Here is an 18,977-nt window from a genome sequence, read left to right as displayed (position 1 = left end):
ATTAGACATTGATTGGCAGTCTCTTGCTTTGGAAGCCGGCCGTCCTCGCCTCGCACGCGGCTGAGTAGCGGCGGGTGTTGACGCGCGACATGAAAGGCTGCGGCATACGGGCGGCCGGCGTGCGGCACCTTCACCTTGGCCTGCTTTCGGCGCTGGGGGTGCATGGCAAGGTCTGGCAAAACGATATTCAGTACAGTGTGTCAACAACGGTTTGGCGTACCCGTTCACTGGGTACGCTTGTTTGTGGTCGCGTGCAAGTTTGGCACGCGAGTGCGGGGGCTTTTGTTGTCATTAGTATTTTGCGTCTTGCCCCAAACACTTTTGCACATGATGGATGGAACCGTTAGTCGTGAGAGACAGTAGCATCTGGGTTAACACGAACGCTATGAGAAGTGTTGTCTCCGTGCTTTTTAAGTTAATGGATGAAGGAGTGCAATATAATATTTAAAATATTTAGGAAGAGTGTGTTTGGGTTTTTTCCTGTGGAGTTAGTTTTGACATGATAGGGGATGTGAACATCCAAACAGGTTTTCTAGTTGTTTGAACAACATCCCTCTTCTTGCCTCTTCCGAGTTAAAAAAAAAAAAAAACCTAAACAAAACAAACATTGATGAGAGTCGGAAGCCAGAAGTGTGTGGCGCAGGTTGTGTACGAGACTCGACTGGCAGGAGTCCAAGCCTGCTGCTGACAGTGGTACAGGGAGGCGGTGGTCATATGGCGGATGCTGGATGCTGGCTGCAGCAGCCTCCTATTGATTGATGAAAGGAGTGCCGGGCTGTTCGCATCAAATTGTTTTGGAACTGTCTTCACTGCTTTAAAGCAGTTCAACAAGTCCTAGTGCTGCTAGAGCCAAACGGTTCATCTCTGCCAGGCCAGATAAACATTTAGAGAATGCGACGAATCGTGCTGCGCGAAAGCTAGGTTGTCGGAAGGCGAATGTGTGAAAATTCACTGGTACAATATGCAGGCCCACCTTTTTTTTTTTTTAGTTGGTTTGTACTCTCCCTCATTTAACTTTTATTACCCTTGTCACCAAAGCCATCGTTATTGTTAGTCTCCTCGTTGTTACAGTATGCTTTTGAGCATCGTACTCAGGGTCGCACATCATTGGTCACAACAATGAGGTATATACACGCAGTGAGTGAAATTCATTGTGTTTAAGGTCCTGTACAGCACAACTTACGGCGTAGTAGAAGGGAATTGGGGCTTCCATCAGATCTGCCCTCCCCGTGTCACGAAGATACTGCGATGGTGCTGCTACTGACCTAGTGAAGCTAGTCAAGGATAGGAGTGGGGGTGATGAAAAGTGGGTGGTGGTGGTAGTGAAGTGGTTAAAATTGCCGTCCAGACACTTTCGATTGACTCATTCCCTCTGGTGGTCAGCTAAACAGGAAGACCAAATGGCATGAGTGCACGGAGCTGCAAAACGACAAACGGAAGCTTAATGTATGGTGCCATGCGTCGGCATTTCATGTTGCCAGACACAGAAGTAATTAATTGTGTGGGTGGACTGTTTTTTTTTTTTATATTTGTATATACATTTTTATTTGTATATTTCATTTTTCATTTTTATGTTATTGACATATACAGTTCCAGCTCGCCATCATCCGTCCAACGCAAATGTTGAGCCAGAGACGAGGGCGACAACATAGATGATAATTATCTATTACTAGGCGGGTGGGGGTTTATTGTGGAGAGAATCCCTTTTGTCACAAAGCGTGGCGAGAGGCGGAGTTGACGATGTAGCGTTGTTTGAGAAGGAAAAGTTGATTTGGCACTGTAGGAAATGGTGGTCTTTGCAATATGGATGGAGGGATGAGGAGCGGAAGAGGGCAAGGTGTGGGAGGAGGGTCGCTGCTCCGTGACGCCGCAGGTGTGGGTTGGTGTTGTTGGCTGGTGTTGTTGTACCTTTTTTTGGTGGTTAGGAGGCTTGCCAAATCCGCATCGGTAGTGTACTGTACTGGAGGACTGTATGTTCCTATGCTGTAGAGTACCATTTATGTATTGATACTGTATTAATCTGTGTTGTTCATAATGTCATATAATTGCGCTGTTTGTTGAGTTCAGTTAGCCTTAAGCATGAAGATTGTTGGCGAAATAATGAGTTGATATACTGTATACATAGATAACAACAACGTGTGTTTGGTTGTGCTGTCTGGTTCTCGATACGGTTAAAACTTTAGTTGAGGTGAAATGTTCAGTGATATATGAACTCAGATGACGAACCTAGGTTTCAACCGTAAATCGTAAAAACACGTCAATATGATAGCAGAGGCATCGTTGACTGGCTGTACCTAATATGCTCCTAGACAGTAAATGATGCAAGTGCTCCTGATAAAGTTTTTATTTCTTTGACTATTGCCCACTGGGCTGATTAGAGTTCCAGAACAACCCTGACGTCATGAGATGACGTCTGCGGCGGGCGAAGTCGACAGGTGGTGGTAGGAGGGTGTAGTGGCCGCGAGAGTGAAGGGAGGTAGAGAAGAACTTGACACGTTTTATTTTACACTTTTAATATAAATAAATTTGACTAGAATTGTATTCGTTATCTGTTTTGTCGCAACCGCCACAACCGCTGCATAGCGATATGGTTGAGAACCTTTCACATAAACGTGTCGGAATTTGGATTAGTGCTTCCCCTCCAGGATATAGCCACTTAAATTAGCGGTAGTTTTCATTTGTCATTTTATCGAAATAAATCGTCTATTTAATTTCATTATCTCAGCCCCAGTTTGAATGATAGTTATAGCGCTCGAATAGTTCTACTCCTCCATCCTCCCTGTGCTCTTCTGTCCTGCCTCCTTTCATTTTCGATTTAAATTTGCTACAGTACGCATCACGGGGTTTTTATTTTTCGATTTCAATATTTTCTAATTGCATTTTTTCGATTGCTGTACGGACGGAGGTGTGAAAAGGTCAGGGTCGCTTCTGTGTATGTAGGTCTACCGCCGCAGGAAAGAAAAAAAAAAAGCTGGTGACGACAGATAGAAGGAGAGCTAACGGCACCGCTTGTCCTCCGGCCACTGGGAGGCTGCGTGCAGAATTTTTGGTGTGTTGAAGACCTCCGGCACAGGGCTCTGATTGACGTCACTGCCGCCGACAGGCGCGTGCACTGATCCATAAGATGGCGCGGAGGCCGGCTTCAGACGTCACGCAGTAAAATGCCAGGGCTTATTAGCGCGGGCAAACACACAATTAATAGCTCATGGGGCAGTTTATTTACACCCATCGCGCGCGAGCCGTTTCTGAAAGGTGGAGGAAGGTGATTTGAGAGTGGGGATGGAGGAATTGATTGGCAGGCGAGCTTAGGTCGGTTAAAGAAATCATTGTACTCTCCTCCCCGCCACCCACTCCTCACTTCAAGAATTTACAAAATCGATTGTGGTGGAAATTCGCGACGCCCTGGACAAAGGTTATGTGCATGCACGTGCATGTATCCACGGCTATTATGTCATTTACCGCTGCCTTTCGCTTGAATAACTTTTATGGAATTGCGAGCGTGAACGAGAAAATGAATTACGAAGATGTAAAGGGACTCCATTTTGTTTTCCTTCTAGACGTGCGAGCACAGAGCCTGGGCAAAGGGAGAAGCGTCCAAACATAGAGCGTGGTGGTAAGACAAACATGTACAAGACAAAGTTATACACAGTTTGTTTATGCAAAGATGCCTCAAACGACTGTGAAAGACTGTAATCGAGCAGGAGACATTTATGGTCAAAAGTGTGACTGAGGCAGTAGATAGAAACAATAGTCCGTGAAATAGTTTGTAATTCAGGAGCTGGCGTATAATACACAAACAAGAGGTAGGTAAACAGTACATACATGTCCGTAGCGACATTGAACGCTCAGCCCAAATGTCCTCTTCGTTAGAACGCCGTTCAGATTTGGGTCCACGTTGACTGCGCATGTGCACGAAGTTCAGCTTGCGATTAAAAACTACTTATGTTAGCATTACTTGTTTTGGTTTGTTTGCATTGAAGTGTTTTGGGATTTTAATTTCTCATTCACGGTGGAAATGATTGCGAATGAGTCAATTTTTTTCCCCTCTCTCTTTGCTGTCCCTGATCCTTTCTTCTGTCAAGACAGCGTTCCCTAGGTGGGTATTGATGGCCAGAGGAGGTCAATCGACTAAAGCGTGCACACGATCGCAGAGGGGACTGGTAAGAAATATCAAAGGAAATATGCATTATCTTTATCCAGTGTCGTTCGTGATGCCTCCCCCTCCCCCCTGCCGGTGCCGAACTCACAGATTGAGACTAACGGTTGATTCCACAGAAGGCCACTGACGTCAGCACCTGACGTCACAGACCCCCATCATCGACTTGCAGCTCTTTGACGCATAAAACTCGCATCGTGTTCTCGTCAGTCCGGATAGAGATGCCTTGTTTTCATCCGCCCGACCCCTTTCCCACCCTGCAGCGCAGACGTTTGTGTCTGCACGAATCGCCATGGTGCACGAAGGCCTGCTGGGCGCCGAATGCGTGTAGCGACAGGCCATGTGTGGACAGCAGGGAAGCGCGTTCGATCCCCGGCAAGTGAACGACGCGGCGAGGATTAGCAGCAAGTGAGCGCAGCGGAGAAAGTGAAAGTGGCGAATCAATGAAGCGTTGTAAGAGAAAGCCGCTGACGGCAGCGTTTTCTGACCACCCTGGCTGCTGCGGCAGCCGCATGAGAGTCCGAAGCATGAGGTGAAGGGTCTGGTGGGAATACGTATAGACCGGACTCCCAACATATCACCAACCCACGTGAAAATCGCGTGAGACCAATCTTTTATATCTACATATCATTGTGGACATCGGCTTCATTAAGGATTTGTTAAATGAAGACGATCTGATGGTCACAGTGTTCAGCAGGAAGCATCCATATGGAGAGTGTTTTCTGTTACAGGTTTGGGGTGTTTGGTGCTTCAGGTGAACTGTACCGAGGAACTGACGGTTTTATAGTTCTTGGCGTGCGGGAGTGCTAGATTCATTCCGTTTTGAAAGCTGTAGGCTTTCCTTGCCTTTTTCTTCTTCCGCAGCAGCAGCAATTTAATTGAAGAAACGTCGATCGATTCCATCGTATCGCTGTTATAAACGGGGCGAGACTTCGATCCGGGGAGCAGTCCTGACGCACAGCTTTGCCCGTGTGCCAGCCTGAAATTTCACCCCCAAGTCGCCTGCGTCTGCTTAATTCCACCCTTTCCAGACCTCCTTCACCCCGGCTTGCGTCCAGCCGCATGGTGGCAGTCACTGTGCGTCCTGAACAGCCAGCACCGGCCGCGACAAGAATCTTTGCTTTAAAGGCTTTGTTCAACAGGAGGATGATGATGGCTCTCAGTGAGGTGCGTGTTTGGAGAGCGGAGGCAACGTTTGACTGTCGCCACTCGGCGGTGATCACAACAATATGGACGTGACTGCCTTCGATCCGTCTCCACAGCGCTGCTTGCATGCTTGCACCGTGCATCGGCTCCGACCTGGCCGTCTAGCAGACCTGACAAATGACCTTTGACTTGTTTGGGGGAAGAAGGGGATCGACTGATCAAGTGTTCTGTGGTGGTCGAAGTGATGTGGTAGATGTCTTCCGTGGTCCGGAACTGTGCGTAAAAGCGAGGAAGTGAAAGCATATTTTCCGTATGGTGAAAGCTGCTGCTGTTCCGGTCTGTTAGCATTTATATACTTTTTTTTTTTCTTCTCCATCTCTTCCCACACCCATTCCTCATACAAGTCTGCGTCCTCTAGTTGAAGGTCATCGCAGAGATCTTTGTTTGAAGCTCTCCTTCTTTCCATGTTTGGGGAAGCGACTTGTTAAATAATTGTCAAGCTTGTCAAATCACCCGGATGAAAAGATAGGATGGGCACGATCATAAATACCTTAGGTGCTGGCCATTGAAGAAGACAAAAAAAATTTATCACAGATGTGCGCAAAGAGACTGGGGGAAATATATTCAGCTGAAGATTTACAGCGGATTGATTTGTTTTGCAATATTTTTATGTGCCCCGTTGCCGTGTGCAACAGCCGTGATACAGGGTGAATTTCGAATGTCAGCAGTACATGACAGCCACATGAATGTGTCGTCAATGACGACTTGCCTAGGAGGACGAGCAAACAGCGAAGGTAGATTGAGATACTTCAGCCGCCATCTGGCAGGCCCCGGGTGCACTTCTAGGTGTTGTTGACTCGGAGCAGACGGGTGCCACGCATCGCACGCTGCCCTCCCGCCCGATGTCCAGCGCTCTGGCGGTTTTGACAAATGTGAAATAAGGCGAATCGATTGGCAGACGACACAGAGTCTCTGGAAGGCATCATGGCCGAACGGCCGCAACTGCAACAGAATGAGTCGATGGTGTACGAGGAGGAGGTGCCCGTCATAGTGCGGCGCCGGGGCTGCATGCTACGGGTCCGAATCACGTCTTTTGCTGACGACGGCGAGGAGACGGAAGCGGAGAGGCACCAGTTGTCTGTCAGAGTGAGTTTATAATATATATGTACACACAAATATGTATTAACGAGTGTTGTGTATGCTTGATGTCTAAAAAATTGTTTCCCGCGCGGTCCATGCTAAGTGGGTTGTACCAGATGTGTGTGCATGCGTGCGTCTTCATGTATACATTTTATTTTATTAAGTGTGACTAATTAATCTTTCTAGATTGTTGCGGTTTATTGCCCTTATGGAAAATGGTAAACGATGGTGACATTGTCTTATCATTCTGTATAGTAGTGGTTTTATTATATGAATTTTGTTGTTTGTTTGGGTTTTTTTTTAAAACACAGACATATCTGGGTGATAAACCTATCGATATTTCAGCCGATTCATAACCGCCTCTAATGTTTGTGTGTGCTTTTCACACGACCACGTCACCCCATTTCGATCAGTTCACTTTCCTCTCCGCCCCCACCTTGTTCTACACTGCGTGGATTTTGTGCATGAAAGGGTATGCATTACCTGCTACATCCTGCAAGGTGCTTTTGTAATGGTGAATGTAGGCAGATGGATTGTTTGCATGTCATTGCAGATTTCCCGTATTCAAATACTGCTACTAATAATAAGAAGATGCCTTGCCAAGTGGCAGTGGATGCTCAGGCGCACTTACCACATGTTATGAACGTTGAATCCCATATTCCAGAATGTGGGTCCTGATCACGGAGTGTGCACGTGCTGACTGAGCTTGGAGAAAGCACACAGGAAGCGCTGACGGCAGGTGGACGCGACCTTGCACCACACATGGCGAGAATAACAAGAGATTAACATCAAGGTCATTGCCAAATAAGAACCTTAGCACGTGATGCCCAAACTGTGCATCCTGGTTGCCTTGCTGCCTCCTACATTTGACGCCCACCTGTCACGGCCCAAAATGTGTTTCTTGCATTGTTTTCTCGCTCAGATTGCAAAACTTTGTCATAAGAGCTGACCTAGGGTGGTTGTTTTTTGTCGGTATATATGTTTTGCCGGAATACACTTTAGTGAGTTGATATGTATGGCTTCTTGGAAGTACCAACGGCTGAAGGAACCATGCATTCTTTGTGGACCTCAGGGTTGGTTGAAATTACTATAGTGAGTACTTTCATGATGTTTTTAGCTTTGATTCAAACAAGAGTTGAATCTGGTTTTTACTTTCTTGTAGCTGGATTCACGGGTTATCGTACAATTATCATCATCTTTTGTCACATACTGGCCTCTGTTCAGTTCTCGGTTGTCGGCCCCATCGTCATCACGGTGATCTTCGGCTGTCAGTGTCTGATCTGCAGACCTGCCGAATAAGTGTTCGCATGCTAACGCATTTATCAGAATGAGAATCGTGAATGGAACGCTGTTTAATGAAAAACAACTACTGAATAAATCAGTGTCCGGAGCAGCTAGGAACATCTTTGAGAACAGCGCACTGAAGAAGCCTACGCTAGCGTTAAACGTACACCTAACCAGTTTGTCTTCATGATCCCTGCGACCAGTCTGACCATCCTCAGCAGCAGGCTTCAGTAGAAGGACGGGAGCTTCTGCAGACAGACCAGATGTCAGTAGAAGTACTAACCCTAACTGGAGAGTTAACGTCTAACGGCATTTTCAGCATGAGCGCGCAGATGTTCTATACATTTTATCCAAGTTCTCCGTTCAGACGTATCTTCCTATCATCTAGATTTTCGAAAAAAGAAAAAAAAAAAGCAAACTGGTTAATTATAGAAAGGGAAGGGGATGCGACAGCATCAGACAGGCCTACCAAATTGTGCCTAGTCCCAGGCTGTCACCGGGTTTGATTTTTTTTTTTTTCCTGGCTACCTCTCCCTCTCCCATCACTACCCTCTGCCAAGACCGCAACGTTTTTGATGCATGCCGCTCAAATTCTTGACATGTGTATTTAACCATAAGGGTTGAGTTATTTGATTATAGTTGGCAAAGTGAGCTGCAGCTTAAAATATGACACACCACTCATAATAAATTGCGGTTTGAATGAGAAATGTTGACAATACTTCTTATCTGTGCTCTTTAACAGTATTGGTATTGCTAATGACAACTCCAAAGGAAGTCTGTCGGTAGATACATCTTTTAATTAAACTGAATTTTCCATCGATGCAACATACTACAAACAACTGAGGGGCACACTAAGAAGCAAAATAATAGATTAATTTTAACTTTGCATGGAAGTGTACTTTACCCCGTTAATACTGTTGTTGGCCTATGTGGGCCATGACCTTTATATTCCCTGAATTATAAATGTGTAAAATTTCAAGCAGCGTGAACATGGCATTTGTTCAAGGATTTAAAAACTGACTTATAGCAAGGTTGGGGAATTGCAGCCCGCAATCTGTTTAAGGCCCACAAAACCATTTGATTGGCCCTGCTAAGGCAGCGAAACTCCAGCTTGACCAAACATAGCAGGAAAATGGCCATTGGAGACAAAAAAAGGTTCCCCACTTCTGCCTTATGGTAAAGTTTTTTTGTGTGGCTAATTCTGCTTTTACTGTTAACAACAGGGATGTAAATGTCAAATGATATTTAATAATAATTTGGAATGTAGACAACAGTTTGAAAGCATGCATGTAATCTTTGGCATTTTATTCTCTTTTGTTAGTTTCTGTGTATGTGTGACAGATTTAGTGCTCGTTTGACCTCTGTAACATCTAATATACAGATTACTCAGAAGTGGTTGTCGATATGCACATGCTGACAAAATATTGTGGCTCAGTGGATGTCGATGCACTTATTAGTTGCATCATGACTAAATAATTTTATATTTGCACTGTCCTCCAGCACAGTTCTTTTGACATTTACTGCTGCCTGTGACATTTCAGACATCACCTTGTTACCTTTCATTACTGTGCATTCATCCCATCCAATGTTTCTGAACTAAGTGAAATGTGGGCAGCAGTTGATTGCATTGCATCATTAGAATATGCTACAGACAAAATATTTTTTCTTATTATTATAAAAACAGTTTGTTTTCCAAGAATGCATCAGTTGCATTGAGATGGTGGGTCCAGAAATAGATAATAATGTTTTGCTTAAAGCGTATCATGCTACTGGCCTTTGTCATGTTTTTTATTGCCCACAGGCAGGAATAATATGTCTGGGCTAATAATGTCAGCCAGCACATGAAGTTTTTTTTACATTAACTCATTGGCCAAAAGAAAAATAAAATGGGGTCTGTCAGGGTATGTTTAATGTGTTGTTTTTCTGTTTGATGTTAATGGCTTGGGGAGACTTTTCAGTAATGTTCTGTGTAGTAAAAATACATAATACATTGTGTCTACTCTGTATGTACATTGATATAGTAGAGGTTGGGCTTGAGTAGCTCATCTGTGGTACAGGTATATGTATTGGGTCAAATTTGGACTGTAAAAGTATAAAAATTTATATCAAGTCCTTGTAAAAAATAGCAAATAATGTTTGTATTTTTGTAGTGTGATATTATAAATGCTGCTATCAGGATTAGGTTGTATTACTACAGTATGCATACATTCTGTGTACTTCCCTTAATCCTCATACAAAGGTCATTTTTATGATCATGTTATTATTCATGGACCATACTGTTACATTTAGTTGTCATTGGTTAAACGAATAATGATGCCAAAAAAGTGCATCACATATAATTTAGAAAAATGATTTTTTTCAGAAACTTAAAATTAATACTACCCAATCCAAATCGCATCAAAGCTGAAGCTATTATGCGTAAATCTTCAAAGCAGTATCTGGTGCAAAATGATGGGCCAGAGTTGCATGACAAGGCATGCATCTTTGGGTGAGAGGGCGCTGACAGACGACAAAAAAGTCCAGTGAAGAGTGACCTGACTCTAGTGTTCTTTTCCATTGCTGTATTTCAGACCGAGTTCGGCAGCATCGGACCGACATCGCCCTTGCCGTCGCCTTTGTTGCGAAAGTGCCGGGACGACCTACCGTTCAGTGTTCCTGCCTCGCTGAGACGGCTGCACCGGACTTTGTCCGAGGATACAAAGCAACGGCGCCGTGAAAGTATGCCCTCCAGCCCCACCGTTGCCCAGCCTCCACCCCCGCCCATCAGTCACAGTGAGTTTGGGTGCCAAACATCTTGGAATTCATAGGCATGATTTTTGAACCAAAAACATCAAAAGTGAAAGGAAATATGCCATGTCTAGAAGAATACTGTAAAAATCATATTTTTGCTTTCAGTCTCTTCAGACAGAGAGACTGTTGCTTTTGCTAAAAATGCTTGTTTGTAGAGCTGTCAGCCTTTTTTTTTTTTTTTCATCACCGGCAGAAAGTTCCCTGTGAACTTAGGCTTGAGGTATGTGCTTGCAGTAATTGCAAATGTGATCTCCAGGTGCTGGCGCTTTGATCTTGATCGAGCCAAATAACTTGCTGCGCATGCGAAGCTCCACGCTTGGACAGTCGGCGCCGTCACTGACCAACAGTCTTGTGAGTCATTTGACAGTTTTTAGGGCTGCAGACATGTGCCTTTCATAGTGTTGAAGCAGTGCAGTCTTAGCTTCTGGTGGCAGACCTTGTAATTTGAGTAGATTTACTGTCAGTGGCAGACATCAGCATGGTTTAAAACTTAACACATTTAAGTGCACTGTTTGCTATTCGTTTTTCGCTTGCAGTGGTGAGATGACGCTTAAACGGTAAGGGAAGGAGAGACTGTGTGTGAGAGAGTAAGAGAAGGGGAGAGGGGAAGGACTTGCAACCACCACTTTTTTTTTTCTTGGCGGTTACTTTGAGAACAGTTCTATGGGCATATCTGCCTTACTCTTTAACAGGAACAAAAGTGCAGCCGTTCAAAGCTTCGATCTTGTGTATTAACAGGCATGCACACATTTCAAGATTCAGACTTTCAGACAATACACTTTATGTTGTCTTGAATATTGAGAGCTTTTGACTTTGTCTTTTGGTTAATAAACATTTACGTGCTTCCAAGCAGTTGCTTCTTCTCTCTCTCCCAACTGTTACCAGTCCCTGAGGGACATGACGACTGCAGCAATGATCAAGGCGCGCCAGAAGGGCCTATTCTGGGCTCATGTCAGTAGGTCTCTCATCTGGCGGCCAGTCATTCTTTGATGTTGATCAACCACCACACATTACTGAAGGACTGTCTTGGGAAGTGTGTCACGTTGAGTGACATTCCCCAACCAAACCTTTTTTCGCTTCTTGACGGTAGCGAGCAGAGGGTTCCTGAGGACCGACCAGAGCGGCAGCTGCATTGCAAACAAATTCATTTGTTTTCTGTTCCCTGTAGGCAGTTTGATAGAAGTCTAGGGAAGTTGCATCTGATCTATACTTAAAGGATCTGATTACAGGAAGTGCTAATTAAAGGTACAGAATTACAGACCCAGCCCTCAGATAAATTAAAAATGCCATGTATATCGATTTTTATGACTTCCATTTTCTTGCATAAGCTTACATCAGCAGGAAATCAATACCATACAAAGCTCATTTGCCCCCTCTAATCAGCAGGAAATACTTTCCCTCAGATGTCTGTCAGACATTGGGCGTTGCTACACCAGATGATGTGGTCACTCTGAACAATAAAATGCTGATAAAATGAATAATTCTTATTCACACGCCATGTTCAAAAAACATTGAGCATGATATGCAGAGCACACAAATGCATATCTTTTATAATTCTACCTGAGATTCCTTTTTTAGGGGCTTAATTCATTAGAAATTTCTTTTAAAGTGAGACAATGTTCCCATGTATCCATGAGAAACAAGATGCCAGACATTGACATTCTCTGGTGTGCACAAAGCAAGGTTAGGTCCATGATGTTATGTTGCAAAAGTGGATATGTCTAAAATATATGTATTGTCCTATTAGCTGTATCTGTGTTCCTGCATGGCATCATAAATTATATATCTTCTATTGCACAGTAGGTGGATATTTGGACTGACAGCAGAATGTAATGAGTTAAACCATTATCTGACAAAACAATCTGCACTAGAGAGTTTTAAACATTTAATATTTGTGGTGGAATTGTATCATTGTCATCAGCATGCTGCATGTATTCATGCAATTATTTTGGAAGCAACCCTTTCACCTGCCAGGTGAACAACAGTTTAAAGAATGTAGTGCCAACTCCACCACCAGTTTCAAAGCCTTATTAATTAATTTCCCAAGTGATAAAGGCTAACATTTTTTAAAAATTATTAGAACCCTTTTATTTTATTTTCTTTGCCTCATAGCTGATAAAGGTCTTCACCTAGAAGGCATGAAAATTAGGACTTCTTTCTGTTGATTATGTATTTGGTTTTTCTTGTACTACTAACATCAAAGAGAGTTACCCAAGCTTGCCAGCAGTACATGAACAGATATGTGCTGCATTTTATTTTCGTGGAATTTGTAAGGTGATTAATTGTAGGAAGGTTTTAGCTTTTTGCCTATAGATAAAATGAAAGGAGATTGATTTATTTAGTATTTAATTTATAAATCGGATGAGTTTGACACAGTTACACGGAGAGAGAGAGCTTCAGACCAAAGCATCAGTCTAGACATTTGTTAATTATAAGTGGATTTGCATTTATATTCACTAGGTTGTATTGATATTCTTTCCTTTAGACTTTGACAAAGTCTCCATAAAAAAATTTTTCGGGTGAGAGATGTTCAATCGCTTCGTTTAAATACTTGTTTTCTAAAAATAAGATTGTTGTGGTATGTTGTGATTAGTTTGACAGTGTAAATGCTGTGTATGTTTGTAAATATGAGAAAATTAAAACCTGGCATTATTGTTCTGTTTTTTTCATTTTTGCAGAAAGATCTATCTGTTTCTCGTCGTAACAGTCGCAATTATGGGCGTAAAGCTGCAGTTGCCACAAATACGTCTCCCACTCTGACACATCGGTGCCCTTCTCCCCAAGTATCTGGTGAGCTGCAACAACAGAAATTTAAGAAGTTCATATGCTAATAATAAAAGATTTAATTGAAGATAGTTAATCCAATTCTGACATGCTAGAATGCCAGGACCTGTGCATTTGCTGCTGACCAACAGCTAGGCTTGAAATTGTTATAAAAATTTACTACTGAAGACTTGTCTACAGTTGTAGGGAAGTAACTTCTGCATTCAAAAGCAGAATACATTCTTTGAAGAGTTATATACCTTGAAATTTATTTCTTACATGACAACAATCGAGTTAATTCACTAAACTCTAATTATGTGAAGGGGAATAAGATGGCATGGGTTATAGTAAGTTGCCATTTATTTTAAAAGTTTCCGATTTTTTTAGGGTAAACATGAGTGAGGATACATTCTTTCAGTTTTCATGACTTATGAATAGCTTAAGGAAATAAGGTCTAAATAGCTATTTAAACAGTTTAAATGGCTATTTAAACACACTCAAATACAACAAATTTTACTGCTTTAGTTAACGCATTTTACTTTGTATGCCAAATTCTTTAAAAGGCAGAAGGAGTAGCTACACTTGTCACAAAACTGGTAAAATGTCAGACTCGCATATCATTCATCTATCACAAATGCTATCTTGTTTGCTAATGTTGAAGAACTTAAGTTTGAAAAAAAAATTTCTGCTAGGCAAGCTTAAAATAAAACGATCATTGTGCACAGAGGAAAAGCTTGAGGCAGAAATGCATGTTATTCTAGGTCATATTTAGAAGACATCATTGTAACCCTTTCCCTAAATCTCTTTTGGTTTCATACTTTTAATGTATTACCCTAAGGCTAGACAGCGTAACTTTGGTTGTAGTTGTCTGTTGTTGTCTCCCTTTGCACGTTTTGGCATGAAGGTGAGAGAGATCATCAACATGCGTTTTTATGTGGCAAGTTGCTGGTGCAGTATTCGTAAAAATTTGGGGGTGTCTTGGCATAATGTTCCATTCAGGATAGCAGGATTTTGAAGGGCGGGTGGAGAGAAAAGAAGACAGATGCAGGTGGGGGTAAGTGATGCTGTTCTCTGGTGTAGTTGTAAGACAAGAAGGGAAACAGAAATGTTAAAACTTGGTGACAGATATGGCAGAACTGGTTCATTCGTTGGTAAAGCAGCTTGCTGGCCATAAGAATTATCCTAGACAACTTAGTGGTCCTGTGAGGTTTTCAAGAAATAGGTCAGTTATAACAGTCTCGTCAGGCTGATAACCAAAAAAGCAGACGAAATAGAAACACGATAAAAAGAAAGTGTAACAACTTTAGATGAAATGGATTATGAGGAGACATGGGATATGATCAGAGAAAGTTGCACAGCCAGGGATAGTGGGGACATGCACTGCTCATTAATTTATGATTATTTGGTTCAGTTTTAGACGAGTGGTGTCATCATTTAAGGCTATTTTTTAAGGCTTGTTAACAAGTTCCAAAGAATTATCACTCTTTCAGTTTCGTAAAGCAGTCCTAAGTATGAATTAAAAATAAAATTACTCGTGAATGCTCATTTGCTGGGCAGTATCACATGGCCGTCAGGGCATGGTGGAAATTTGTAGCTTGTGCCATTCATTTCCCACGTCACAGAAAGGCCCGATTCTTGCACTTCCTGCCCATAAAACATTGCACAAGAGGGGCTTGTGCCACTGGCCACGATATAATGTGGGTCGCGCCGGGACGGGATAAAGGTGAATTTGTAATTTGGTGGAAGCAGACAAAAGCAGTTCTCACGAGCATACCGCAGACGAGAAATCTGCTTACGTGGCTCAAGGTATCAAGAGGTTTTAGAACACTGACAGGACTAAGAAATTGAGTTGTTACTCGGTTAAAACGGTTAGATAGAAATCTTGTAGATGCTCTTTTGTTATTTAAAAAAAAACTGCGTGGTTGTTGCATCTTCAAATCCCTGTCGCCACCTTTTCCCCAACCTGCCCGTCTGCACACAGAGTGTGAACACAAGCAAAGTCTCGGAGGCTGCCGTTACAGAGGTCGATTATGACATCAACACAGAATGTTCGCGAATCAAAGCTGCGGTAATTATCGTCAAACTGCCATCAGACAGTGCAGCTCCTCGACGTGGTTCTGCTGCGTGGCCTGTCGCATCGGCGTGTTGCAGTGATCACCATTTGAGCTTGACGGGATCACAATTGGGATCGATACATCGACCTCAACGTGCAGCCTGCAATCTCTGCTCCATTTTTTTTTTTTTTTTGAAGGAAGGGGGCAATTTTTGATGGATTTCAAACCTCCGCCTTTCTCCCTCTCTCTCGTCAGCCTCGGGTCTCTTGTCGCAGCTTCGTTAGGAGCACATTGATGCTACAAGTTTTTGTGGAATACCGTCCAATTTCATGTCGCGAAGCTAGGTGCACAGGGAAGGCGCTGCCAAGAAAAAAAAGAGCTTTCAGCATAAGCAGGTGGGCGCTAGCGTGTGATGTAGGTACATGCAGTTCCATTATTAGTTAATAATAATAAATGCAAAATTTGTAAAGCGCATACTCACACTTCTAAGGAGCATGCTCGTAGCGCCTTACATCGCAGTATGAAGGACAGAGAAGCAGTATGAGAAAAGCAAAGTACATGTACTGCCTTTTAAACGTCTTTTGACGAACCAAATCGTGCACGTGTGCATTTAAAATCAGAACGTAGGATGTAAAAAAAAAAATGATGGTGTGTGTGTGTGACCCTAGAAGAAAATCTATTTTCTTTTCAACCAACGAACAAATAAAACTTTGGCTGGAAAAAAAAGCTTCGCCTTGTTCAGCATGTATCCGTTTCCAGCATGTCGGAAGATTAAAAAAAAAAAAGAATCACGCGCTTTAGCATTCAGTAGTTTATGTTTCTATGACTGGTAGTGTTGGCATGCCACCCCACCTCCTCAAACTCCTCCGTCACGCTATCACATGCTTTCTAAAGATAGTTTGTCGCTGTCGTCTAACAGGTTGTGGGGGCTGGTTGTGACGGAGGTCTTCTGTAAGAACACTGCCGAGACTTGACGTCAGTCCATTGTCTTCGAACTTAGCGACTTATGTAAATTGGCTTTTTTTTTTTCCTTTTTTTAGTCGGCATAGACAAGGGGTGGCATACTGCCAACCTGCAGCGAACAGACATAAATGAGAGATGGATCCGAAGGAGGAGCTGATAAAAGCTCCGGGTTGAAACTGTCTAAGACTTCTTTGTCGCGGCAACTGATTAGTTATACACGCACACACAGTACCCCTTCCACCTGCAACACACGCCTCCCACCTAGTCTGACACATCGCTGGATTTGTTCTTACGGAGCTCATCGTCTTAAAAAGCACCTGTAATTTGGCAGAGGAGTAGCAAGGAATAAACTTTGACAATCCCACCCATCCACCCCCTGCAGTCGCGTGAGAAGGAGGGTGTGGGTAGGGTTTGACAGTCAAGCAGGAGAAAGGAGGGACTGAAAGGTCTTCTTTCATGTTGAGTTTGAAAGCCGCGTAGAGTACTGTTCAGCGATAGAAGTGTGTCTAGCCAGGATGGTGATAATTGTGATGACCACAAAGAAGGATGTTGCTAGGCTGGCACCATTGGTCTGCAGTGCGCAGTGCTCCTGTCTGTGCCGGTAGCAGAACAACAGTCTGGGGACCAAACAGTAGTGCCTCCCCACCCCACTTATTCCTCGCTCATTCCCCGGAGCAGTCTGTGTATTGATTAAGCACAAAATGACTTCATTTCTCTTGAACTGCGTGCACTAGCAAAGAGTAGCGGCGTGCCGGGCTTCACGTCTCTCGCAGCTTCTCGTGCGTAGAGCGATTAAACGAGAAGAGTGCGTGCAGCGGTACCATGCTTATTGTTTGAGGGGCGGGGGTGGTAAGTGAGTGGGAGTGGAGCTTTGGCATCGCCATACTCTTGTCCAGAGTACAGGGGAAGAGGTGAGGCGGATACGGAGGTCACTAGAGAGAATGAACGAGACACACTCGGCCATGCCTGGGGTTTCCCTGGTGTGATTCTTTCTCTCTCGCGCCGTCTCCTTATCGCTGACACGAGCCGCTCGCGACTGTCGCTGGGCAACTGGTGCTGAAAAGGTTAGAGGGGTTTGGGGGTGGGAAGAAGCTCTGCGAACTGATGTTGTCTGGAATCAGATCGGTTCCCAGACTTTTAGTGGATGGGGGTGGGGTAAGACGAGACCCCTCGCGCCGGTTACCATAGTGCGAAATGTTTTGCGCCGTATTAAGTGTTTTCAAGGACTGCAGCCGAGCAAGTTATTCTTTGTTCTCTCGCTTTGATGACTCGGTTCCACTGCTGCGCAGATAAGAGAGATTTGTGGCGAGCGCGAGGGTAGCTACTAACAGACGCAGAACGTGTGCGTGAAGCATTGCGACGTGACGCAGGGTGGGGTGGGGGTGGCCTCGCCCCATGGAACTAGGCCCGGGCTGCGCGTGAAGAGGGAGCTGGCTGCTGCACGACATGGGACGCGCCTTGTGGCAGTGGAGCACGCGCCCTGACACCCGAGCCTCGTGCATCGCGTTGCGCTGGCAGACTCTTTCCACGGCATCCCCAACGGCAGCAAGCAGCTTACCTGCAGCGGAGACTCGATAACGGTGCGTGACGTTTGTCACGAGTGCTGCTACTGTTGCTGGTAGTCGTGATGGTGGGGATGCGGTTCGTCGAACAGGTTTTGTTGTGGTGTTGGTGTTGATGGCTGGCGGAGCTTGCCTGACGGTGAAGAGTGGATATAGACTGACGACAACGCGTCTCGCGCCAAACACCTAGTCCTCTGGAAAGCAAGATGCCAAGAGGAGATGGCGGTGAAGTGACGCTACTTTGACGGGAAGTTTCTTGTATTTTTTACCCTGCTTCGTCGTTGCCATTAGCTCATTTCTTAGCTCAGGACGAGGCTGCTCTGCTGGTGGTGGTGGTAGTAGTAAAGGTGGTAGAGAGGCTTGGCCATGGACGACCACGGATTCCGTTCTCTGCACCGCTCGCAGCCTGAACTGCGAGTGACCTCAGGCTCCTTCGATAGTCTTCACGTGCCTTTCTTCGAGGACTTCAGCAACCGCCAGCGCGGACGTTCGCGCAGACGACGTAGCAAGGGGCATGCTGCTCCAGGTAGGCATCGGAACATCTGCAGGTCCGCATGAATGAGGGTTCTTTGAGAACTTACAAACCGGACGGGTGTGTGCGTGTGACAATAATAGGAAAACGATTGTATAGCGACTTTTCCATTCAGCTATATTTTTTGTCTTTAATGTACCCATACTTTCAGATCAACCATGGAAGGTTAAAGAGAGAGCGGTGAATGTTTAAAAAAAAACTATTGTCAGCTTGGTAACAAGTTAGTTTTAATTAGTGAGATGGTGAGACGCGAGCTGGTGACTATTCCATGTAAGAAAAGTCTTTAATTCCTCCACAGTCTCAGTCTGGTTCAGGAAGGTCAACGTCAACCCCAGTTTTGCACTTAATTGAGAAAAACAGTCATTCGGGATCCTGATTAGAGCACCTGGAAGTACATTAAATGGATAGCAGTCTCCATAACGTTCTGTTGGAGTCAATTGTCTGTTAGACGATTTTTATACCTTACTGGTTAAGATTGAAAGTTTGAAAAGAGAAAGTTTACTGTCTCGGTCGCTTACAACTGTTTCATCAGTTACCTTAGTTTGCCAGAGTCATTCATAAAGGTACTCGGGCATAAAATGGGCCGC

General features: G+C 44.1%; 1 protein-coding gene across 1 annotated transcript in view; it reads left to right on the top strand.

The window, feature by feature from the left end:
• The window catches only part of LOC112574318 (microtubule-associated serine/threonine-protein kinase 3-like), a 58,539-nt gene that overhangs the window by 9,199 nt on the left and 30,363 nt on the right, over positions 1-18,977 (top strand). Inside the window, 3 exon segments of the mRNA XM_025255325.1 lie at positions 10,297-10,498; positions 10,773-10,867; positions 13,195-13,306. Coding sequence (XP_025111110.1) covers positions 10,297-10,498; positions 10,773-10,867; positions 13,195-13,306 — 409 coding nt within the window.

This window comes from Pomacea canaliculata, linkage group LG10 (genome assembly GCF_003073045.1).
Source record: "Pomacea canaliculata isolate SZHN2017 linkage group LG10, ASM307304v1, whole genome shotgun sequence".
Lineage (NCBI taxonomy): Eukaryota > Metazoa > Mollusca > Gastropoda > Architaenioglossa > Ampullariidae > Pomacea > Pomacea canaliculata.
The sequence above is the reverse complement of the archived record's forward strand: the minus strand, read 5'-3'. Positions and strand labels throughout refer to the sequence as shown.